At 29.7% G+C, this 25,102-nt stretch overlaps 1 protein-coding gene across 2 annotated transcripts in view; it reads right to left on the bottom strand.

Moving 5' to 3' along the window:
* Positions 1-25,102, bottom strand: part of LOC141457229 (uncharacterized) — a 35,418-nt gene that overhangs the window by 4,031 nt on the left and 6,285 nt on the right. The window contains exons 7-44 of one of the 2 annotated variants that reach the window (XM_074133908.1): positions 24,588-24,767; positions 23,446-23,559; positions 23,186-23,332; positions 21,563-21,751; positions 20,136-20,273; positions 19,843-19,977; positions 19,637-19,768; positions 19,374-19,511; positions 18,154-18,334; positions 17,877-18,075; positions 17,485-17,691; positions 16,587-16,718; positions 15,898-16,384; positions 15,575-15,802; positions 15,420-15,482; positions 15,173-15,340; positions 15,013-15,083; positions 14,231-14,732; positions 14,078-14,162; positions 13,861-13,988; positions 12,975-13,142; positions 11,512-11,559; positions 10,237-10,341; positions 9,974-10,120; positions 9,354-9,470; positions 9,135-9,244; positions 7,992-8,175; positions 6,390-6,596; positions 6,142-6,294; positions 5,303-5,431; positions 5,052-5,210; positions 4,250-4,354; positions 2,648-4,133; positions 2,133-2,257; positions 1,424-1,653; positions 1,164-1,314; positions 330-497; positions 76-249 (exon numbers count right to left, since the gene is read on the bottom strand). In XM_074133908.1, the coding sequence (XP_073990009.1) occupies positions 76-249; positions 330-497; positions 1,164-1,314; positions 1,424-1,653; positions 2,133-2,257; positions 2,648-4,133; positions 4,250-4,354; positions 5,052-5,210; positions 5,303-5,431; positions 6,142-6,294; positions 6,390-6,596; positions 7,992-8,175; positions 9,135-9,244; positions 9,354-9,470; positions 9,974-10,120; positions 10,237-10,341; positions 11,512-11,559; positions 12,975-13,142; positions 13,861-13,988; positions 14,078-14,162; positions 14,231-14,732; positions 15,013-15,083; positions 15,173-15,340; positions 15,420-15,482; positions 15,575-15,802; positions 15,898-16,384; positions 16,587-16,718; positions 17,485-17,691; positions 17,877-18,075; positions 18,154-18,334; positions 19,374-19,511; positions 19,637-19,768; positions 19,843-19,977; positions 20,136-20,273; positions 21,563-21,751; positions 23,186-23,332; positions 23,446-23,559; positions 24,588-24,767 (7,590 nt within the window). The remainder of the gene's footprint in view (positions 1-75; positions 250-329; positions 498-1,163; positions 1,315-1,423; positions 1,654-2,132; positions 2,258-2,647; positions 4,134-4,249; positions 4,355-5,051; positions 5,211-5,302; positions 5,432-6,141; positions 6,295-6,389; positions 6,597-7,991; positions 8,176-9,134; positions 9,245-9,353; positions 9,471-9,973; positions 10,121-10,236; positions 10,342-11,511; positions 11,560-12,974; positions 13,143-13,860; positions 13,989-14,077; positions 14,163-14,230; positions 14,733-15,012; positions 15,084-15,172; positions 15,341-15,419; positions 15,483-15,574; positions 15,803-15,897; positions 16,385-16,586; positions 16,719-17,484; positions 17,692-17,876; positions 18,076-18,153; positions 18,335-19,373; positions 19,512-19,636; positions 19,769-19,842; positions 19,978-20,135; positions 20,274-21,562; positions 21,752-23,185; positions 23,333-23,445; positions 23,560-24,587; positions 24,768-25,102) is intronic. The other variant, XM_074133909.1, reaches the window with a different exon arrangement.

The raw sequence follows: 25,102 nt of genomic DNA, 5'->3' as shown, positions 1-25,102 counted from the left end.
CCACTCTTAAGAGTTCTTAATAATATTTGTTTTTAATAACATTCAATATATATATATTTTTAACACATGGCTCACCTCATTATCACACATTATTCCTTTTCGCCTTTCTTCCCTCAACAAACTATTAACGTTTGCTAAAGCATTTCTTTCTCGTAGCAAAGTATTCTGTAAAGCTTCACGATTTTTCTTTTCTTCGGCCAGCTCATCCATCACATTTTTAACCTTTTCTCTTTGCTCAATTAATTGCCTCTGGTAATTAATTAAAAAAAAAGTTTGGTAATTATACGTCCATTGGCAACATAAGGAGAACTTAATAATGTTTTCTTTACTTTTAACTGAGTAACACCTTCACTTTCGGAATCAGAATGATATCTTTCTAAAGCTCTCAAAGAATTTAATTGAGCTTCTAAATCCATACATCTTTCCTGTTTTGCAATCACCAAAGCTTTTAGCTTTCCCTCGTTTTCCCTTAGTAATTGAAGACGATTTCTCATATCCTTAGAAGAAATAATAACTATAAATAAATATCTAAGGTAACATTTTCTCAATAGATTCTAAAATATACAATTGGTTCGAACTATGATTATTTTTGTTTTATTATGATTAAAAATTAATGAAACGTAAAACTTTAAAATTTCAATTATGCAAGAATTCCTAGAAAATATATTTTCTCTGCAAGGGACAGTCCTACTTGCCGCTCTAAAGATGTAAAAACTAATTAAGATTGAACATAACGATAATGAATGCCGCAAAGAATAAACCTGTGGCTATGCCGGATCCGGATCAAAGTGACTGAGAAGCATTTAGATTTTAAAAAGATCAAAGCGTGGCGGAAGATTGGAAGTTGAGGCAAGAAGGATTACTGCTCTACTCACAGGCTTCTGAGGAAGTTTCTACTTATAAAGGTACTACCGACTTTATGAAATGTAACTGGGAAGCAGAAACCTTGTTTCACATATTAAGTTCACGTAAATTATGCAGGTAAACGAGTGATTCCTACATTCAGCATACGTTCTGGGGATAGTTCGCGCATTCCCGGTCCGGTAGAGGTCATAACTAAACTCGAATTTGAAAAATCAAAATGAAACACTTTATCTTTTGAACAGAACGAAAAAGAAATGAAATCTAAAATGTTCAAAGTTATCCAATGAAATCGTTGAAACCTCTATATGAAGAATATCTTCTCTTCGTAAGGCAAGAGATTTCTGTTTTTCTTCTTCTATCTGCTTTTGTAACTGTTTAAATAAAACTCTTTCTTTAGAAATGTCTAATTCCAATTTGAGCATTTTGGTTTTGTCTTCTTCTAGTTGAGCACTGAAAAGACAGCAATAAAGAAATAAAAAACTATTCGAGATGTAATATATTAATATTCTCTTAGCACACACAAATAAGTTTTATGTCACATGAATATAATTCATTATACCTTAATTGTTCTAACTGCCTATCTTTGACATGTAAAAACCTTTCGTATTTATGTAATTCATTTTGTAATTTAAATTTTAGGGCTGTCAATTCGTGGGATTGATTCCCTTCGGCAGCTAAACGATTTCTCAAATCTTTGTTAATATCCATTTCTCTAATTAATATGCTTTCTAATGTAGAAATTTTTGCAACTAAGGGTGAATAATACAATTTGCAATTACATTGTAATTCCTAAAACAAAATAGGCATATTTATTTATATTAATAAGGAAAAATAAATTACAAATTATTGTTGTAAAATGCATTTGGCATAGATTCCATGAGTTTTTAGGGACAGCACAATGTAGATAAATGAAGTTAGAATAAATTTGATATAATATACTTTGCTGAAGTTAATTGCTGTAATTAAATTTGTTAATGACCGAAGCGTAATGATTCTTCCCAAAACACTGAGCTTTGGTACAAAAAAAAAGACTTCGTTTTATTTTAATAAAACGTATTTATAACCAATGATTCGAAAATATGAGTCAAACCGTAAAACAACACAAAACGGTGTTATTGAAATTAATCACTCTAATAACTTTCTTTTATTTACTTCACTATTAATTTTATAAATTAGTTAATTTTTTATGTTTTTTTCTAGAAATCCCATTCGTCTTTTTTTTTAAGTAGATGAAAATCGGACGTTTAAGCAAAAAGTGACTCAACTACCTGGTATGGTGTTTCCACTTCTATGTTAGGTGTTTGCTCTTCCATAAAGTTCCTAAAAATAGCTTTGTCTAAGTTAGCTGATAAATGAGCTTCCATTTTCAATTTTTCAGCTAAATCATCTATTCCTATAAATAAAAATTCTTTCATAATTACGTATATACTAATACTGACATAAGAAAGAAGCAAACAAAATTAGATTATGTCGGAAAAAATAAGAAGCAAACAAAATTAGATTATGTCGGAAAAAATAGAAACATATAATTAGTTTAAACTGTGAGAAATTCCTGGTTAGACTACACTGGTCGAAGAGAACAATGCAACAGCAGCTGAATAAACTAAACGATCCTAAAAGGCCAATATTATAGTGAGCAGAGCGTAATGTGACTAATTTAACTGTGGTAACACTAAAGTTAAGAAAATGAAACTTCACAATTAACACTTTCATTCAGCACTTAAGAAGGAAATATGAAAGTAAGAAGTTAATGAAATTTTCTAGCTGATATAAAAAAATTTACCTTGACTCTGAGGATCTGGCAACACTTCAATAACAGGCATTCTTGAAACAACCAAAGTAGATCTAATTTTTTTGGGCGTTTTCTTGTCCAGTTTAGCAGCAGAGGAATTTAAAATGTCAGTGTTCTTTCTCATATCTTCCAGTTTGGCATTTAGCAACTTTTTTTCTAAAACTTCCTTTTTTAATCTATCCGTAGCCTCTAGCTCCGCTTTACGAAAGTTCATAACATCTTCTTCTAAGGTAATTATTTCCGTTTCCAATGATTTTATTCTTTCTCTATTCTCTTCTTTCACTTGCTTTATAACTATCTGAAGCCTACCTATTTCTTCTTGTAACTGTTTTATTTCTGATTGATTGGTAGATAAAATTTCCTCGTTATAGATACTTTTTAATGCTTCTAATTCTATAACATTTTTCTTTCTTTCTAAATCAATTTCTGCTACTAATGAAAACAATTTAGTGAGTCCTCTTTCAACAAATATTTTGTCATCATTTTTATAAATTTCTGAATCAGATAAGATTTCTGTACCTTCGAAGCCTTTAATCCTAGTGTGAGTTATTATTTCATTTTTTATAGTTCCTAGCCATGAGACGTACTCATTTACTTTGGACTTATAATTCTTAGCTTCTTCTTCTAAAATATTTTTTTGATTTTTTAATTCATTTAACTCTTCTTTTGTGATTTTGTTTTCGCTTGTTAACATAAAAATTGCTTCCTCTAAATTTAAATTTTTATGTTTTTCATTTTCTAGTAATACTTTTGATTGCATTAAATCTTGATTTATTAATTCTTTATTTGAATTTATATCTTTAATTGCAGTTTCTAGTGTAATTATATCAATCTCCAGTTTTTTTTTACAATTTTCCAAAGAATCCTTATTTCTTTCTAATTTAGCTACTTCATTTTCTAAAAGAACTTTTTCATTTTCTAAAACGTTCACTTTAGTTTCCAAACTCTGTTTTATATTTTCACAAGATTCAAGGGAATTTCGTAGCAATTTCGTTTCGTCATCCAAAAATTGTAATTTCGTTTCTAAAGTTTTTTTCAGATTATCAACTGATTTTAGACGAATGTTTTCCATTCTTAAATTTATTACTTCCTGCTTTATTTCGTTAGAATTTTCTTTTTCTAGCAAAGACTGAGCTTCTTTAAGTTTTTCTTGTAAATTTGATAAAATCTGTTGTAAAGCTTTCACATCGGCAGAAGTCTTAAAAATTTCAGCATCTTTTTGAACAACTAAGTTATTTAAGTAAGTAATTTCTTCATCTTTTTTTGTCAAATTATTTGCCATTGTAATTAATTTTTCTTCATAATATTGTTTGTCTTCTGTTACTGAAGCTAAAACTGCTTCCAGTTCTGACTTAGTAGACTGCAAATCTTCTTCCATCTTTTGAACATCACACAGCTTATTTTCTAACACAGAAATATGTTGCGATTTTTCAGATAACTCTTTTTTAAAATTTTCAATTTCCGATCGCAGAATAAACTGAAAATAATATAAAAGTAATTAGGAAATTTATTCTTGCTAAAGCTGACAAACAAAGAAATGTCGTCTCAAATAATTATTTGAAGCAATGATGCTATTTAATTAATGAATCATACCTCAGAATTGTTTTCTTCACATGGATCAATATTTGAGAAAGAAGCAAGCACATGTTCAGGTAGAATATCTTCATTGCTTGAACTACTTAAACTAGTCTGTTTTTCCTGAAACAAAGAAACTGTCAGGAAAAAAATATAAAAATTTCTTAAAGGAAGGTAACTCGTGGAACTCAACCGAAAAAGATTAGGCGTTCGTTTAAAGACAATGTTACCAGTTACGTTATTTAGCAAAGAAAGGCCACTCGCAGATCACAGTCGAAGAGATATTAAACATTCATTAAAAGTGTCTGGTGAATGTTGCACTTAGCTTCGTGGCCAAAGATCCAAACGGGACACTAGAGGTGTAATTCACGCGGATAAAATAAATAACTTTGTTTAATTAGGTAAAGAACAGCGGGAACGACATTTTCTAAGTCTAAAGCCCGTTTTCACCATTATACAAAATCAAAGCCTCAATAAAATAGGTAATTTAAAGATGAACACTTTAAAAATGGCACTTAAAATGGTGCCGATAATTAAACAAAAATACAAAAAATCCCTTAAATTTTTGACAAAGCTGCACCCTTCTACATCAGAAAATTTACAATAATAGACCACCCTATATTAAATATTGCATGTCAGCATCAGGCACCCTTTAAAAAAATCACTACCGCAACCTATGCTCTAACGCTGCTAAAAATGTTAAAATAAAATAAATTAAACTTAGTGCTGTACTTTCACACACAGCAAGCAGTAGCCAAATACAAGTCAGTCAATTATTTTTAACCACTTAAAAAAATTGTACAAATATGTTATTAATTACATCTGAGATATTAGATGGCAACATTTCCAAACTTTGTTGTAACGGAGCATCTCTTAGCTTATAATCTTCTTCTGAGAAAAATGTGGAATTTGTTATATCCGCAGCAAAGCTTACACGATGACCTTTTGAATTTTTAGAAGAACATCTATCATCAGCATGCTAATTAAATAAAAAAAAACAATAAAATACATTATTTAATTTCAATAAAATTTCCATTTCTTTTCAAGTATTAAAAACCACAATTGAGGAACCTGATCATCAACTTGATTCTGAAGAAGTGTGACGGTGTGCTGTAAATGTTCAATATCTTCATTTTTATCGGCTAGAATCACATCAATCACGTCCATATTTGCTTCTCTTTTCCATTTATCCAACTCTTCCTAAAAATAAAAAATCATTGGATAGAATTATTGTTAGTGAATCAGTTGAAAATTGAAAGGAAAAATGAAATATTGTTCACTAGATCCAGTTTTAAAGCGTAATAAAAACCTTCATTAAAAGATTGAGGTCCTCTCTCAATGCTAATAGAAATCAAGTAATTAGCTTGATTTATAGTTGCGTAACACATTATTCGACTTTTTAAAATTCATTATGAGAAAAAGTGGGAATACAATCAATTACTGTGCCAAAAAATTAAACCACAAATAGTGAATGATAGTGCTTGAATGCTTGCTCAGACCAGGATCTCCATTCTCGAAGAAGGTTTCTCCTATTTAGAGGAATAGTTTTGGTCAAAAAGATTTCAAAAAGAATTGGCTGATTTATGCACACCGACAATGCTTACAATCAATCTCTTTTAAAGTCGGTTAACTGCGTGAAACGTTTCCTTTTGGCATTATTATTTGGCATGAAAACGGTCAATGCTTTATTTTAACATAAAATTATTTATCTATTTTATTCAAAAAAACTCTCCCTAAAACTTAATTTCTTGTTTAACAATATAACTGTCCTATACTAAACCGAAAAAAATAAAAGTTCAGCAACTTCTTTAATTGGTGTCCTTTCCCTCCCCAATCATAATAGAATCCATATTGCATCTCAGATGTTAAGCGTTTAGGATTATAATTAATACTGTACATTAATAAATTACCTCTAATTTATTTTTTTCAGAAATAACAGAAGCTAGCTGCAACCTCAAAGAATCAACAACCTCATGGTCACAAGAACTAATATTTCTAAGTTTAATATTCTGTTCGTTCAAAATTTGTTCGGCTCTTACTAGTTGGGCTTCTTTTTCAGTTAACTGCAACCATACAAAACTGTAAATATCTTAAACTAACAAAACTATGAATATAAATACTGTATAATAATACTCTTGACTATAAATAAATAAACTACCTGATTATTAAAGCATTCTAAAGATTCTTCTGCATTTTTTAATTTTTCTTTTAGTTCCTGGTTTTTTTGTACAAGATCTCTATTGGCTGAAACATGAGCCGAGTCTGCTTTATGTCTCAAATAATCTACTTTATTATTAGCTTGTGCTAACTGTTCCATCTGTTTTCCAATCTGTTGTTGCAAAATCTCCCTCTCTTGCTGAAGGTCCTTTAAAAAATATAATTGTTTTAAGAAAATGTAAGGGAGAAAAAAGTAAAAGCACAAGTAAAAAAAATGAGGGCATAGCATAATACGATATACTAAAATATTCTTATGGAGGAGTTGATGAAATGACACTTTGCCATGCACCAGAAGAGCAGTTTAAAGATTTAAAAAGGTTTAGGCTTAGTAAATCATAAATGCAAGGGTCCGATATGTCCAAGTGTACCTAGGTCGTTATATGGCTTAGCCATCAGCGAAAAAATCTCAAGTTATGTTTAAAGACAAACTCGAAGCCCAATACAAGGCGCCACGGTAGCCGAGCGGGTTAAGAGACCTGCAAAGCTAATATGCATTGTGGTTCTGGGTTCGATTCCCGGTCTTGGCCTTGGATTTTACTTAATGGTTAAATGAGAAATAGTAAAGTACTCGTACGTTTGCTAGTCGCCTCCGTCCATGACACCTAGTAAATGGTAGTTGGACGTTAAGCCCGCCTGAAAAAATAGGCGATTACTTTACTTTACTTTTAAATCATAAATGCTAAGCGAACAGTGTAGTTGTGATAATAGAAGGGAGATGAGCAATCACAAAATGTCAGCGTGATATTCTTTGGAACAGCAAAGGAATCAATGAAGGAAATGATTACTACAAAAGAGTGTTATTGTATTCACCAATAATTAGCAAGATTTAGTGATTAGGTCAGCGCCAGAAGGAATTGGATGGATGTAATTAGAAGTGTTGCTTTTGAATTTATTAGATAAAGAAAGAATGGTAAGATTGATGATCAGGGTTAGAATAGCGATTAGTAGAGAAAAGTGAATGGATGGATGGATGGATGGATGGATGGATGGATGGATGAAGAGATAAAATCGGCCAAAATGGGAAAATAATAATGTACCTACTTATTTATAGAATAAGCAAAATACCTGCAAAATGAAAATACATAAAATTAAATTAAATTAGGAAAAGAAATTAGTTTTCCGGTACGAATCAGCCAAGAGCTTCTCCTTCCGCAATTTTCACGTAATGAAAAGTTCTGCAACTATTTTGTGCGAATGAAAATCGCTAAAAGTCATAAAACTGATTCACTAAGTTTCTTTTTTTTCAAACCTTTAACTCTATTTATCAAACTTGATCTTTTCATTAGCTGACTTTTTATTCAAAGCTTATTTTACCGAGGGTACCGACTTGAAATTACTTACTTCGTATTTTAGAATGATTTTCTGTTTTTGAATTAGTAAAAAAAATATATCTTTTTCATTTCAACGAAACTATAAATGATATTTCCGTTGTAAACTTGAAATCCAAAATCTATATGATCAAAATATCTTCTTTTTGAGAACTAATCTCATTAAGAGAGCAAAGAAATTTAATTATAATCCTATTTTAATATAGCTTCTTTACCTCGATAAAATGTGTCAAATTTGTCATCCTTATATCCTGATCTTTTACTTTCTTGATGACAACTTCTTGTGCTCTTGCATGTCTTTGGAGTTTTTCATTGAGTATTTTTACTTCTTCAATTGGAAGAGCAACTGGTGAAGGACAATGTTCAGGTGTTTTACTTCTAAAAGACTCTAAGTGTTCTCTGTCAATCATAAAGAATAATCATTAATGAAGATAAAGTAACGGGAAACGTGCATACTAAGGACGGTTAAGGTTAGGTTAACACGGTCTTTCTCGTCTGGGTGCCCTGACATTTAGGATATAGAGCAATGAGACAAAAAGCTAGAGAGATCCTGCGGATTTTCCATAGAACCTAAATCATTTTTTTGCTTTGCGAAATGTCAGCCATTTAAGAAAGGGTATACAAAAAGTCGAGGGAGAGGTGTTGCAATCCATAGGGCAAAGGCTGAACAATCGTAAGCACTTCAGCAGAAATTATAGATGATGAACTCATTAGTCAAATGGGTATCTGGATACGAAGAGCTTGTGTAGGTTCAGTCAAAACAAAGAGTAAACGGCATTCAATTACTGTGTAACGGCTGTAAAGAGGTGATATGGTTCAGGATTAGGCTCTTCAGTGAAGAAAAATTCACGCCATTTCACTTTGCCCAGAAACCACTTCCCCACCGGTTCCTAATCAAACAGGCAGAACTTGAAAAGGTGCTCGTAATTTGGGTGCTACAATAGATACATGATCTCGGTAGCCTTTTTGGCCTCACGGACTCGTAATCTACATATTTTCTGTCCGGAATGTCTGGTGACTATCTTTAATTCTTCCTCAAATTCCTGCAAAACTGAACTAAATATTTCGTAATGTAAATCAACCTCATCTTCATAAAAAGGACGAAATGGAAGGTTGTACGATCAGATCTTAATGATACTACAAAGACTGTACCGAATAAAACAGGCGAGAAGTGACTCCGTTCCAATATTAACTTAAAAAATATTTAAGTCTTCAAATTTTCTCAAAAACAATAATAATAAAATACAAAATTATTTAAAATACTTTTGCACCTTGAGGCTTTAAATATATCTTGATTTTAATTTCCATTAAAAAAACAAAAAAATGTGAAATATTTTACAAACAAATTATTTATTTACCTTAATGAGATTTCCTCAGATGGAGAACTTAAACTATTGCATGACGTAGCAACGTGTAATGATTCCAAATCTTTCGTTAGTTGTTCCAAAGCTTTTTCCATATCTTTTATCTGTTATGATTAAAAAATTGAGACATTACAAACTTGTCTTTTATTAGTTCAGAAAAAAAACTATAAGAATAAACAATAAAAATTGTAGCAAGAATTTTCAGCCACTTACCTGAACTCTGAACTGCCTAATAACAGAAGAATTGAATTTAAGTTTGATGCTATCCTGTAGCTCCTGCATTTGATCCAAACAGTTATCATTTAGACTTTGATTTCTCATAGATGCGAGCTGGAATGTTAATTAGGAAAAAAATTAACCAATTTATTTTTTATTATTAATTATTTGTATTAGATATTTTCTTATAATTGATACAGATAAATGTACACTTGATTATGTGTATTTTTGAAGTAATGATAGCAAAATGATACTGGTACCACGTAGAGGAAAGTGGAGTACAGTATTTTAAGAATCTTGACGTCCGTGCTGATATCCCAGCCTAACATTGCGAACAATACTTTCATTGAAACCCTGCTTTCAATTTCAATGAATTGAAAACTCAATACACAGAACAAATGAAGTTAGATGATGTAAGCAATTTAGGATTTAGCGAAGTTTAGAGGTGAACTCTAGCTCATTCACATTCTACCTACAAAACCTGTTATTTTAGGGATCCATAAAAGATCTTTAATCCACTTCCTATTAAAAGCTAATCGAATCTAGATTACCGGTACAAACGAAATGTAAGCAAATGTATAAGGGAATATTTAATAAAATAATAATCTTATATTTACTTCTTCAGCCATCGCGCATTGGGCACCATTCTGATGTTCTAACTCTGATTCTAATTCCTCTAATTTCTTTTCTAAAACTAATTCCTTATCAGTCTTCAAAGTAACTTGAGCTTCAAGTTCGCTGATTATCTCTCTCAAGTCCCACACCTAAAAAATTTTTTATTTTTTTTAAAGTAAAAAAAACATATCCAACAAAAAAGTTGATACAATTATTTAATTTTTCTAAATTTAATTACTTAATTATTTTTTAATAGAAAACCCACCTTATCGACAGCTCTTTTCAATTCTGATTCTTGTTTAAATCTTTGTGATTCTGATTCTGCTAATTTGGCCAATGTTTCCTTTAACTCTTCACCTAATTCTTCAACCTAATTTCATGATAACTTTTAGTAATGAAAATCAGAAAACATTTTTATAGTAAATTAAATATTGTACTATGAGGAATGGTCAGAAAGCCTACGCCACCGCGACCCACCCAGAAGGTATGTTGTGATACAAATGATTAAATAACCACTTAGTTTGAACGTCTTGTTTTCAACTGTGATGGATGCTAATTATTGCAAGGAATTTTCCTATTTGCTAGGAATTTCTCAGAGTAATAAAATCTACTTCAGTATTTCGATTAATACACCTTCATTGATTCATATTTATTAACTTCAGGATTTTGGGTGATTAAAAATTGCCATTGGGCTAGTGAGTGGTTGGAAAAATGAATGGCTGAAAGTTGTAAACTAAAATATTTTTATCGGGCCATTAATTATTAATTAATAATTGTATATGACCCTTTAATTCTTATTCACACAAGTTACAGGCACTGTGATTTTGAAAAAAGAAAAATAAAATAAACTGTCACATAAGTCACGAGCAAAAATGGCATAACAAAAAATATCTAGTATATTTAATGACTTTTTGTAGTGAAAATATTTCAATGGAACTGATTTAATAAAAACGTTCTAGGAAAAAGTGCATACAAATTTATGATTATAGTGTAATTCTCGAACTAGGCCTCTTTTCTATAAGGATTATTAATCCTTTTGTTTATATTTACAGTTAATCGTAAGTTCTAAATATTAATCACAGGTTTATTTCAATTTGTTATAAGTAAATAGTAACTTAATATTTGAAAATTATAAAGGCCTGCAAGGACGGTGAGCACCTTTAGAATTATCATAGAAAATCAAGGAAAGAACCGAGCAACTTTTTTTAACAAACCAATATTTATTTTAGAAAATTGAGGCTAATAATTCATCAAATGAGACGCAGAATTTTGTGCGCTAAAAATAATTTATAATCGTGACTTTTTGAAGAAACACAGACCTCAACTTCCTAAGATAATTGGCGTCCAGCAATACAGACCTGGACTAGCTTCGTATTTCTGTACTTGGGTGAAAGTTTAGAATACCAATTCTTATTGAAATAAAGTTATAAATAAAAGAGGCCCAGTTTAATACATGCAAAAAAAATTATTCTCTAATATATACAAACAAAAGCTAAAAACTAAGCAAATTAAGTTATCATGCATAAATGAAAAAACTCACTGTTTTCCCAAGTGGAACATCAGTTCTGTGACGACCCAGCGACAATACCTAATTTGTGCATCATGCAACAAACTACTGTTTAAAAAGAAATACTATGAATTATAGGCGATATTATATTATTGAACATTATGTAAATGAAAATATAGAATTATTAATGCATTATAAAATGTATTACACAAATTTAAAATTAATAAATGTATGAACTGAATAAAAGTTATAATTTACATAATATTTTTCTTTCATGTATTTAAACTATTATACATTGAAAAAATATTTGCCGACATTTTAAAAGCATTCTTAAGCCTCAAGTCTGTTACGAATAAATTAATCCGTAAACTTAAGTAATTACACCAAAAAGTGCCATGCAAATTCAAGGTTGAAAATATTTAGGTGTTAATAAAAGTGCAAAATAAGTTCAGTAAAAAGAAATGTAGCCTTAAAATTTTATTATGGATTTCTGTTTTAGGTGAAACAATAAAATCCAAAATAAAAAGAAAAGGATGCTTAAGCACTTCTTATGAAAAACATTAAGAAGTTTGCATATTAGTAAAGAAAGATTCTATATTATTTTTGGGCTGAAAAGTTAATGCTAGGCAATATCCAGCTTTGGTGTATAAGTAAAGCAAAGTACATATTGCTAAAAGTGTAAAGTGATAAAGCCGCAAAATAAAACATTAGCAATGTTATTAATGGTTCACCCAAGAAGTTTTTGAAAGAAGTAAATTAAGTACTCGAACAGAGTATGTGTTTGCCCAATCTCTCTTTCCTTATATTGCGCTAAAATCCGCGTATCCAAATGTTCTGGGTTTCATGTAGCACCATATATCTCCAGGGTCTCAAAAACCGAGAAGTGCTCTTTATAAAGGCTCTAAGTTTAAAAAATAGTAACCAGGTCAGGAAAACAAGGGTTCTGTACATCCTTAATTAGGATGTTCTAACTAGCCGCATAGTTTATATGTTTGTATTAAGCACTCAAATGCTCTTATTGGCTGTCAGAATCTTTCTGTTGTCCTTGCTCAAGATACCATTTTTGCGAGAATTAGTATACGAATCAGTTCGCCTTTTCAAAAATGTAGCTGGCCACTTTAAAGAGCCTAAACTTTAGCAATTTTTGAGAAAACTTCGAATTCCTTTGGTTTGAAGTAAGGATTTTTCCTTTTGTGAGGAAAATAAGAATGCATTGGAGCTGAGCAGAGTATTACAGAGAGTCCCTTCATCTTATATCTCATAAATTTTCTGAGTGAACCTTAACAAATGTAAGCTGTGGTTTGTGTGTTATGCATATGTTAGAGATTTATAACATCATATATACATAATAAAGGTACATAATGGCTAATTACGTTAACTACTACGGAATTGTTAATATCAATCTAATCCAGCTGATTAAAGATAGGGTTAACAGAACCAAGTCGTTTATAACTTAAGAGAAATCTGGTTAAGATAATTATAATAGAATTACCAACCTCAGTAGTATAACGCTCTCGAGAGGATTGTTCTTTATCCTTCTCCTTAAGCAAAGCCTGCAAACAGGTTAGCTCTTTGCTGTATTCATCTCGTTCAGATTCTCTTTCAGCTGCTTGTTCTTCCAAAAACTGTCTAGTTGATTTCAACTGTTTGTCGGCTGCATCAATCTAAAAATAAAATTAAAAATAAATAAAAACCTCTGATATTGAAAACTAAAAATCTCGCAATTTTTCTCAATTTTTTAAAAATCAAATGACATATTGTTTTTAATACTTAAAACAAGACACATAAGCAAAGTTTGTACTTTGTGGAAACATGATTTAAGTTTTTTTTCCTCAACATAATGCTAAGATCACTTACATTACCATTAAAAAACTCTTGTAATCTTCTGCCTGTCTGCGGTCCAAGGATTTATCCTGCAAGACTAAAATAATAGCCTACAAAACCATTGTCATACCTATCATCACATAAGCCAGTGTTCAGAACAAAAATGAAAAGATTCTCGAGGTTTGGGAGAGAAATGTCCTACACAATGCCATGTTTAGCTATATACCAGAACATGTTTTACATCTTTTTCCAGTGCTTGAAATTTAGTTTGCAGTCAGCAAATGTTTCCGATCCTATTATAAAAAGACTAAAGAACTGTTTACTGTGACCTAAATGATATTTTGCCTTCTGGAGGCACAAATAATCTTTTACAACCCCCAAACTTTACTGCCACTTCTACTCACTTTTGAACGTGAGAACAAAGTCATGAATAGAATAAAAAATTAATTGAACATTTTACAAAAACATAATAGATGCATTTAACAAAACATGAACCCTTTTTTCCACTTTTTGAGCATACTTCTATCAAATTTTAAAACGCATCTGTTAAAATTTTACCTGTTGTTGAAGATCATCTCTTTCTTTTTGCAATTCTTCTATTTGATTATCAGCATCTTTAGCTATTTCTTCAATAATCTTCATTGCACTGGGCGATATCTGCTCCTTTCCAAAGAACGTATGACGTACTATCAAAAGAACAAAAATTCCAAATAGTTATGATTTCACAAAATAGTAAAGTGTGTTTAAAAACTTTATTATAGTTTAAAAATCTAACCTTTATCTAGCATAAATGAAGTTGTATTTCCCCTGTAAGTTTGTGACTCGCCCATATCCTGAAAGTGATTGGTATCTACTCCTTCCTAAAATTAAATATTCCTCAGATAAAATTGAAATGATGAAATTATTATTGCACCTTCAGATTTATTACCTGAAAAGCCTCCAAGCGCTGCCGTAATTCTTCAACTGTATCTAGCAATTCTTCTTTTTCTGTTTGAAGTGCCATTACTTCTCTTGTTAATTGATTATCATTAATTTCACTTTCAGGATGTAAAGATCTACTAATTCCAAATAATGCAGCTGCTTCAGTTTTTAATTTATATATACAAGATACTAATTCGGCTTTAAACGAATCTGAAGTATCTAAAGTTCTATCAAAACTATCTGTTAATGAAATTTCATCTAATTCTTTAATAACGTTTGATATGCTTGGTGCAAATGTAACAATTTTTTTTTTTAATGGTGTTACGGTTAAATCCAGTGTATTATCATCTAAAGTTTCATAGTTCGTAGGTAACGTTGATGTTTCATGACAAATTTTAATTAATTCGTGCGCTATTGTCTTAATGAGTTCATCTTCACTTGAATTTATGTATGATGATAACTGTTCTACTGCTTTCTTTAAATTAACATGTACTTGCTTCAAATTTTCTCTACATAAAAACAGAAATAAAATTAATAAATAATTCGCAGTTTTCACACAAATTTCGTTAAGACACCTAATGTCTTTCCTTTAATGCTAACAATTTTGTTCAAAATGAATTTAGCAACAAAAGTATTATATTATAACATTATTTCTCTTGACATAATTCAACAAATTCAAACGGCAAAGTAAATTTCATTTAATTCATTAAAGATATCCATCAACTCCAAACTCTTTTATAATAAGTATATAAAGAGATAAATGAAACAATGTCAATAGCTGTACATTACCTTTCTTTTAAAACATTATCTACTTCAATAATTCCTGTAGGTACAAGATGATTCTGTTTGCAATCCAGTTCCTGCGCATAATTTAAAAAAATGTGTAGTCGTAATTCCATTATTAAAAATAATTTAATACATCTTTTATACAATAATGATTATTACAAACCATTTCTTGGCTGGCTATTTGTTTTTTTAAAAATTCAGTTTCTTTTAAATGATCTTCTTTTAATGTGGATAATATGTGATCATACTTTTTCTTTATAAGTTCGTTAAGATAAAAAATTTCTTGTGTGTAATCGCAATGAATTTGTTTGTCATCATCATTTAAAACAGACTAACCAAAAAAAAAATAAACAAATGAAATACAAAAATTAAAAATCAACTTTTGACGCAATAACTAAAATACTTCATACCTTGATGTTTTCCAAGACTTCTTTTACTGTAGACTTCTTTAGATTTTTCATAAACTTATTTAGCTACAAATGAAAAATTTTATTCCAATATTAATTTAAGATTTGAACATGCAAAAAACAGGAAATCCTTTAATATATCGAACTACGAGTATTACCTGTATTAAATCTGATTTCAATGATTCAATAATTTTGTTGTTTTTGGAATTGTGATGCATCATATTTTCAAAGTGAGTATGTAATTCACTTATTTTATTCGACGAACTTGAAAGTTTTTCTCTGACTTTAACTAAATGATATTCATAGGCCTTTATTAAATTTGTAATTCTTTCTTCAACCGTTGCTACTAATGTTTGTAGTGACTTGTTAATAAAGTCATAATCAACCTATCAGCCAAATAATGTTTTAAATAAATAAAAAATAGATAATTACAATTTTTATAAGACGTGATTTTATAAAACTTACACGTAAACATACTCACTTTTTGAATTATGCCTTCAGTAAGAAGAGAAGCCATTTGATCTGTTAAAATATCTTCCAAGTGAAAATTAAAATCGATTTGATTTTCACCAAAATCAATAAAATCACACTGGCAACTACTGTCTTTAAGAAAGTACATCTTATTTTTATTAGCATTTTCTAATAATACTATTTCTTTCCCATTATATGTCATAATCGACTTTTCAACAGTTTCTGCCTTAGTTTTTAACAACAATGGTGCTAATTGATCTTTTAATTGAAGTATTTTAGTTGAATACTTTTTTTCCAAGTCGTTCTTTAAACGTTCTAAATTTAAACTCCATGATTTATTTAGATTTGTAATTTCAGCTAAATAATTTCGTTTCAAAGTGTCTAAAGACAATTCTTTACTCTCATTATTCAGCTGCTCTGGATTAAATTGCAATAATTTATCTGATTTTTTGGGGGTATATTGAAGTAAATCCACATTTTCTTCAATTGCAAACATTCTGAAATCATATTAAGTTCGCATTTTTTATATTAATCCTTGAAATTTAATTATTAAAATTATTAATTATATATTCATTTAATTAAGCAGCCATATTTTTTAGTTTTTATATTTTCAATGATTTAGTTTCATTCTAAAAAGAAAAAAATTGAAAGGGTACTCTAAACTAGAATTTGTTCAAATATAAATAAATGAATAGTTACAACTCAGGTTCTAAGTTGTCTCCACTCGTCCCATAGTCAGCAAATATCCTTTCGGAAGCCAAATCTTCTTCACTACTTGAACTACTAGCTGAGTGTTTGCGACTGTGCTGACTGAAAATTTCTTCAGAATAACTGAAACATTTGATGTTAAATGTCAGTATAAAGGAAAATAGTATTGGATTGATTTTTTTGTTTTGTTTTTTAGATTTAAAAACACTATCTGAAGAGCACTATCTTCCTCAATGGGGAATATATTTTTCACTTAAATCCAAATAATATATATTGGAATAACTAATTATTCAGGGATCGTATCGCCTCTCTCAATGTACCGACAAGAAAAACACATACATAGTTCTAAAATTCACTGTATATATAATTTCCTAATAACTTGAAGGAGACATTTACCCCTAAGTTGACACTAAATTATTGTAAATTATTTAACATATTACGGATCTGGTTGGCACCAACTACTTGACACTATGATCGTTCATCGTCCAAAACTGCATGAAAAAGCGTAATGATAAAAATCTAACTTTGACGATTTATTCTCTCTTTTCCTGTATAAGGAGACGTGCCGAAAAATTCACTTTTAATCACCGGACAGTCAGCAGTAAGAAGTGAATTAAGATGCTCCTAGGAAGAGAAAATCTAAGGGCCAGCAGCCTAGATTCGAACCCGAAATCTAAGTTTGGGAATGCAATACGCTAACCACATAGCTAATCCCTACCGAGGTACCAAATATTATTTTCATTTCATCTATAAAAAGGATCTGTATGAAATAATTGGAAAAACTATTAATCTAGAATTTTTTGGATTCAATCCCATCAAAATTCCCTTTTTTGTTTAGACGAGAATAGAAACGAATAATCATAATTATTAAAAACAATAATGAACTCACTTTTTCTCCATATCAGCACACTTTTGTTCAAAATATGTACGAAGCTCTTCCACTTCTAATTTATGTTTTTCTTCTAATTCTATGCGTAAATTCATCAATGCATTAACATCACACCCAGCTTCACAGCATTGTTTAAGTTCATCTAATAAAATCTGCGCTTTTTTAACTTCAGATTCATGATCAGATTTTAGCAATAAAATGGCGGAACTGTTTGAGGAAAGAAACAATAATAAAAGGTAAACAAATTTATTTGTTACAATTAAGGTCATAGTATCAGTAAATAATTATAATAAAAATAAACAAGAGAATTTCTGTATGATAACTTGAAGAAACATGGATCAATAATTTTATATTATCCAATCAAATATTATAAAAGAAAAATTGAAACTTACTTATACTTTTTTTCTAACTCTTCTTTCTCAACTTTAAGTTTATTAACTTCATTTTGCAAATTTAATAAATTATTGTTCGAAGCTTGTTTTTTATTAAGATCCTCAATAACGTCACTGGTTTTAATTGTTACTTTTTCAACAAATTCATATAATTTTTGTAAGATTATGTTTTTCTCTTCCTTTAATGATTTTATCATTTCTAAAAATGTTATTATAGTTGTATTTTTTGTTTTGTTTTTTAAATAATGAAATTGCGAGATTTTTTTTTTTAACTTACCATTAAAGGAACTTATTAACACTTCTTGATCCTGAATGACATTATCATTATTTCTTGAAATTTTAGAAGCTATGTTTTTATCTTTACACAGCTCTTCATATTCCTTTATTCCACTCTCTAAATCGGTTCTAAGATTCTTCAACTTTTCTTTATATAAAGGATTCCAATTCACAAAGAGAGCCTACAACATACTTCATTAATTCATAGAAAGAACTTCTAGGATCTCCACAAAGAGAATATTCTTCGGAAAGAAGAAAATTCCAAAAATTGATTGTTTGCTATAACATATTGATTGACAAGTATTGTTTGGGAATTTTGAAATAGTGAATAAGAAAATTATTTCTTCGAATTGTCTAATGCGTAAGACTCTAGAAGTGAGGAGAGATTTTTTCACAACAGAGTCTAATAATTATCTTTAAACTTCGTAAACTAACAAATCTGTGAGTGCAGATTACTTTTTGTATTTCTTGGTCAGAGGTTTCTCAGTAACACTCAATAACTACGCATTATTAAATACCTTATTACGCGAGTAGGCATTCGACCTATTCCTCCATGATCCAATGGGTTTTAAAGTTCTCTAAATAACTTTGCTTAAAGACATTGTCTAAAGAAATTCGAAATTAAAACTTTAAGGAGCAGTCTTTCAAGTTTTATAAATTTACTCGAAAAAGGATACAAAATTAGGATGTTACTTGAAGTTTTATAATGCTACACCTTTAAAGAACTTTTGATTTGCACAGAATTTTTGCAGAAGAATTTCTTTTATCGAGGTATAAAGAGAAAAAAAAAGCTTAAGAGGATTATTACCCTGGGTTTAAGGGGATATCTCCTAAAGAAATGATTCCTCCACAAGGAAACTAGGTTCCGTAAAGACTAATTTTGTGGGAGACAATAGAAGAAGAAGGAAACGCCGTTTCATTTTCTTTCTGAATGAATGCTCGCAGTTTGTAAATGGTTTCTTAGATTTAGAGAAGAACATTGGTACTGAGTACCGAAGATGTTACAGTCTCGTAGCCTTTTGTTGACATTTACCTGTGTTATAGGATACTGAAAGTAGGTATTCATCGGGTTTAAACTGACCTAACGTTTTCTTGGGGTGCGATGACTGAACAACTAATTCTCTGCTTATAATCTTATACTTATCAACATAGTGTTGTAACAAAACGTCTCTATATTAAATTATTTTTTAATTTAGCGAATAGATAAATTTAATTAAATACCTCAGCTTTCCTAAAATAATCATTCAATAAAATGAACCTCAATTCTTCTGAAAGTGATTTTTCTCTATTGGTATTAAATAGATTAGCAATTAAATTTTCCGTAGCCTCGTTGAATTCATTCTTTTCCCATTTAGATAACTAGAAAACAAAAAATTAAATTATTTTAATTTTAGGTAACTTCAATTAAGCTGAGAATATAATAAAAATGATAATAATTCAACATCAATAAATACTAACGGAATAATAATTTTGATTCTTAATACCTGGACTGTATCGCTTGTCTTTTTCTCAGCATGTTTATCGGCTTCATTTTGCAAAAGGGCCAGTTGTAATTCTTCACGATTAAGCTGTTTTAATGTACTGATAGTAATATCGTATTGTTTAAAATGTTCTTCCTAAAACACATCTTTGTCATTTTGTTATGCATCTTAACGATTACAGTAATTGAGTAATGAAAAGTATCTTTAACCTGCAGAGCTTTGAGTGACAAAGAAAGCTGGGTTTTATAATGTTTCTGAAGTAGGGACTGGATTTCTTTAAATAAAATTATTTCATATTCATTTAAATCAGCCTTTAATGTTATTAAATCAATTTTTTGTTTTTCCTGTAAATAATTAAAATTAAATTGATTTCAAGATTTTTAGCTGACCCAAGATGTTCACTTGCGGTTTTATTTACTTCAAAAAATATACACAAATGAACCTTGAAAGGGATCACAATAAATTTTCACATTAAAATCAATTAATCCTAAATTAAACTTACCAATGAATCTAAAAGTTCTTTAAATGAAGTACTGTCACACACCAAAGAGTCAGGTGGCAATAATCTTTCAGTGGTATTCAACGTTAATTGCTCTATTTTTAAAGATTGTTGTTTAATGATATCATGAAGTTTAGCAACCTAATAATACAAATATTAATAAATTAACTATCAAAACAGAAATGACCAATATTCGAAGTAGACAAAAAATATGATAGAAAAGCTCAGTTCAAGAACGATATGTTGGAGATATATAGTTATCTTTTTTACCAAGCAAAGACTGATAAAAAGTTACATTTTTAAACGATTACTTTCATTCAAATCCCTTAATGACCTTATGTATAAATAAATAAATAAAAAAATATATATAAATCTTTAAACCAATGAAAACATCTTTCAACAATTTTTATTCTCAAACAGTATTTCTTATTAATTAATTTTATTATTTTTTTACAATTTTTCGATTGCAATTTCTCAAAATGAATGTCTTTGTAGTAATTACACATATATAAAAATTACTGATTATTTTTTTGTTTTTTTTTAACTTGTAAATATATTTAAAATGATGTTTTTATAAATAAGAAAGTAATGTAAGAGTTAAAATTAATGATATATAGTCCCTTTAACGTCGAAATGTTAGATATTGAATACAACAAAAATCTGTTACTTATAATAAGAAAGTTTAAAAAAAAAATATTGTACATTATTTTAAAAGAAAGTCAAACAAACCATTTTAATATATACTTGTAATATAAATATATATCAGATAAATGAGAGTAAGAATGCGCCCTTAACACTTATTAACTGCAGGAAGAATTTATTTAAATGTTACAATCACTTTTTAGTTTAGCATTTACTGAATTCTTAACAATTGCGGTGACTTACTTTTTACTTAAAATTAGAATCATTAAGTTTAATTTGCTACTCGGAAGGCTTCTCGGAATAGAAAACCCTTGCTTGCCTAGGTTTGAACCCGAGACCTCAGGTTCAATACTCCCCCGCGTTACAATCTGAGCTAATATCGTCCTTTACCAGATAGAAACTTTCACTTCTACTGTATTTACTAATAAAGTGCTGAATACTATAACACTAAAAAATTTTAGGTACGGAAATAGTAACTGAAGGATTCCCAACAGGATTTCTCTGACTTGAGAAGCTTAAAGAAAATTAACGTAGGTAATCTTCTCAAACATAAGAGAATATTTTGTTAACATTCATAGCTGCAATTGATAGCCATTCCATTTATTTAATATTAAGAACTTAGGTAAGAATGCAGTTTATATTAAAGGATGTTTTTTTAACTATTTGCAATCAGAAAATTCTTAAAACCAATGTAATTAAAGATATAATATAGCAAATTAAGAAGAAAAATAGCTTTTATTCTTTACTTTAATGATTACAGTTTAAAGAAACAATTGTAATTATTAAACCTGCTGTTTATGTTGCTCCTGCTCTCTGGCACTAATAGATGCTTGTTCAGATATAAGGAAAGATTTTATATCTTTCACAGCATTCTGATATGTAAGTTCAACATCTTGCCTAAATTTGGCATTCTTATCGATTTCTTCTTTGCTGAATTTTTCTCTATCTTCTAAAAACGATATCACTTCTTTATCAACCTAAATGTGACCAGAAAATTTGGTTTTATTTTATTTATTAATATATCAGCATACTATAAAAATAAATTAAAACAAATCTTTCATAAAGATATACAAAAAATTAATCAAATCTAACTAAAAGAAGATTGCTAGCATTTTCATTAATTCCTTTTTAGCTGAAAATTTTCATTTTTTACAATAGGTCTGCGTTTCTTCACAAATAATAGCGAATTCGCTAAGAGAAAACTATCCAACTTCTCTTTCGGCTTTTGGCATCCCTACACACATCCCAGCCTAATAACACTAAGGCCCCTTAGTCTGATTTTTGCAAAGATGGCACCTCCTGCTATTGGTGTAATCTCTGCAGAAATATGGATAATTATAGTACTCGTTTACCTCTACAATTGTGCACAATTCTTGCTTTCTAGCTGTATTTTTGAAGGAGATATAACGTTATAAATTTTGAGTGCTATACGTTTCCTTCATATTTTGAAAAATGGACAATTATTGTATTCATTTACTTCTTCAATTGTGCAGAATTCCTGCTTTTTAGCTCAATTTTTTAAGGAGATATGAGGTGAACATTTTGGGAGTTTTACGTTTACTTCATTTTTCGAATTGTATCTTTTGTTTTATTGGTATAAACCTGGAGTGGCCAATCTGAGACCTGCGGGCAGTATGTGGTCCGCGATATTCACCTTAGTTTTACAAAACTTACTTATTATCACGAAATGTGACTGATTGACTTAGAATGTAACAATGAACTAAATCACATTTTTGAAACATCGGAATCAAAAATATATTCTTACACTTATGTTACAAAAAAAAAAAAAAAAATCTAATTTGAGAAATCCGGCATGAAAATTTTGAAACGCTTTTGGATCTACTTTCATCTGGGAATCGTTTTTTTTCGAAAATAAAATCTACCAAACATAAATCACGTTCGATCTTAACGGATGAAAACCTGCAACACCTATTTTGTTAAGCAAATAAGCGCATTGAGATCGACTTGCAAGAGATAAGTGAAAGAGTTGAGAAACAAATATCATCTCACAAATTAAAATTTAATAAATTAAATATTACTTAAAATTTAATTTTATAAAGAATTTCCAATAAAGTGGGTAAGCCACCCCTGTTCTAAATGGTGCCCAAATTGGATCAAACCTATTTTAAAATATTACATTACAAAACTGACAGTAATTAGGTTTACATTCGTAAGTCTTTTTTAAACAGCCGACAAGCTATTTATGCTTTTGGCACACTTCAATTTTATCTCTTAGAATTTTGGCAATAATACTGACCGTGAAAAGTTTACTAATCAATTCCAATTAGTCAATTAGTATTTTATGATTTTCAACACCTGCCGCAGCACTAGTCGATCGTTTCATATTATTAATATTCCAAGGCAGAAAAGAATAACAAATAAAACAAAAATATATGAACACTTTAAATCACCTCATTCTCATTAAGTAAAAGATTCGCACGAGCAACTCTCCATTCAGCTTTTTTTTCCAATGAAGCGTGCTTACTTTCAAGTTCAATTAAGCGTTGATGCATATTTTTACAATCACTTTCCATTTCTTTTTTCTCTTGAATAGTGTTCTAAAAAGTAGAATAATAAAATAATGGGATTGTAAAAATAAGTTTACCCTTATTATTATTTATATGACTACTTTCCTCTGTTTTAGATAATTTTAAGAATATATAATGCGTACCTGTATCTGGTTGTCTTTATCTTCTAACATCTGTAGAAGATCGTGATTTCTTAATTCAGCCTTTTTTAAATTAAATTTTTCCTCTTGCATTTTTTTTTCCAATTTTGATATTTCCTGAAAAAAATATATAATAATTATATGTATTTTCAAACATATATATAGTTAGCTTTATAGTTAGCATATTATCTTAAACTATAAATCAAGAGGGGTTGTTTATTAACATGTATACCAAATGTACAGTAGAATAAAAGTAATTTCTGTATCTGATAGTGCTTTATTGGCTTTTCTTCAAGAGAGTGACGACAGAGTGCAAGAGATTTACTTGCTTTAAATAATTTGAAACAGAAATAGTAAATTGGATCCCAAAATAACTAAAAAATGAAATTCAGGGCGAGAGGAATAAAGGCTATCCAACCAGGAATAACACTTTCAATATTAAAAAAAAGATAAATAAATGTACGCATGCCTTTAACGTGGCTTTTTAAAAGATAAATTAATAATAATAATGAAAGTATCTTTGCTCCTTTTATACAATGTTAACAAATATGTTGTAAAGATTCAATTTTTTTTTTGCAACTAAACAGAGAAAAAGGTTCATTTCTGCTACCTACATCACAATAATATGTCCGCTGAATCACATAAAACCGTTTGTGCATACAAAATAAAAACCTATCCTATTGGTTTGATAGCTTTTAAATTGTTCCTTACCCCATCGCTAGGCTATAACACTTCCGCATTCTCTCGTTAGAGCAACTCAGTCGATCACATTATAGGGAGAGGCTCCGGGGAGGTGAAAGGGCTGGCATTGAAGGGATTGAATCAGGGATCTCCGTATGGGAGTCTAGTGACTAACCATTGAGCTGATTCCTTTCTATGAGATGATTGCAATTGTTTGCACGTTGAACATGTACTTGTTATTTATTCTAAAAATAGTGGACTAAAAGAGGAAGATGTAAATTAGGAAAACAATTGGATGATAGTTGATTGGTTCCTTAACAGTTAGCAAAGATACAGATCCTTCTCGGAGGGCTAATAATTACTAGTTCTTGCGCAGAGTAGATAAAAATTTGACAGTTTATTAATTTAGATTCAGTCTACTTATCAGTTCTGTAAAAAATAGATAATTAATCTTTCTATCTTACAATGATTTTAAATCTTAATTCATCCTTTTGCTGCTGCAATTCATTGTGGAGTTTACCAGTTGATCGCAAGGCTTCTTCAATCCGAGCATATTGGTTTCTATGCTCCTTCATTTCATTAAGCAGTTCTTGCTCCCTTTCTTTCATTTCAATTAACCTCTGTGGATCGAAGGTTTGCTTATGCTGAAAATTTTGATTTCCATATATTTTAAATATGAGTTTCCATAAAAAAAAAACAACATTGTTTTGTGATTGTCCGGTGCATGCGCAATGTGAGTTAAATGCTACATCAGAACCCAAACAAACTTCAAACTGATTTATAATCGAACAGTACAGTTAAAGTACCAAACCATGTACTAACATTCCGGAGCTTGCGCTAAAGGCGGCTTTTTTGTCATCTGATTGCTTTACAAAGATTTCAAAAAAATTCTTAAAAGTTTTTCGGATATTCAACAAAAATACAAATCGAATTGAAACCATTACCCGATTCGTGCATGTTCCTTAATAATCACAAACCA

The sequence above is a fragment of the Rhodnius prolixus genome, unplaced genomic scaffold, assembly GCF_049639745.1.
Source record: "Rhodnius prolixus isolate KJV_2025 unplaced genomic scaffold, Rpr scaffold_10, whole genome shotgun sequence".
Taxonomy (NCBI): domain Eukaryota; kingdom Metazoa; phylum Arthropoda; class Insecta; order Hemiptera; family Reduviidae; genus Rhodnius; species Rhodnius prolixus.
The sequence above is the reverse complement of the archived record's forward strand: the minus strand, read 5'-3'. Positions and strand labels throughout refer to the sequence as shown.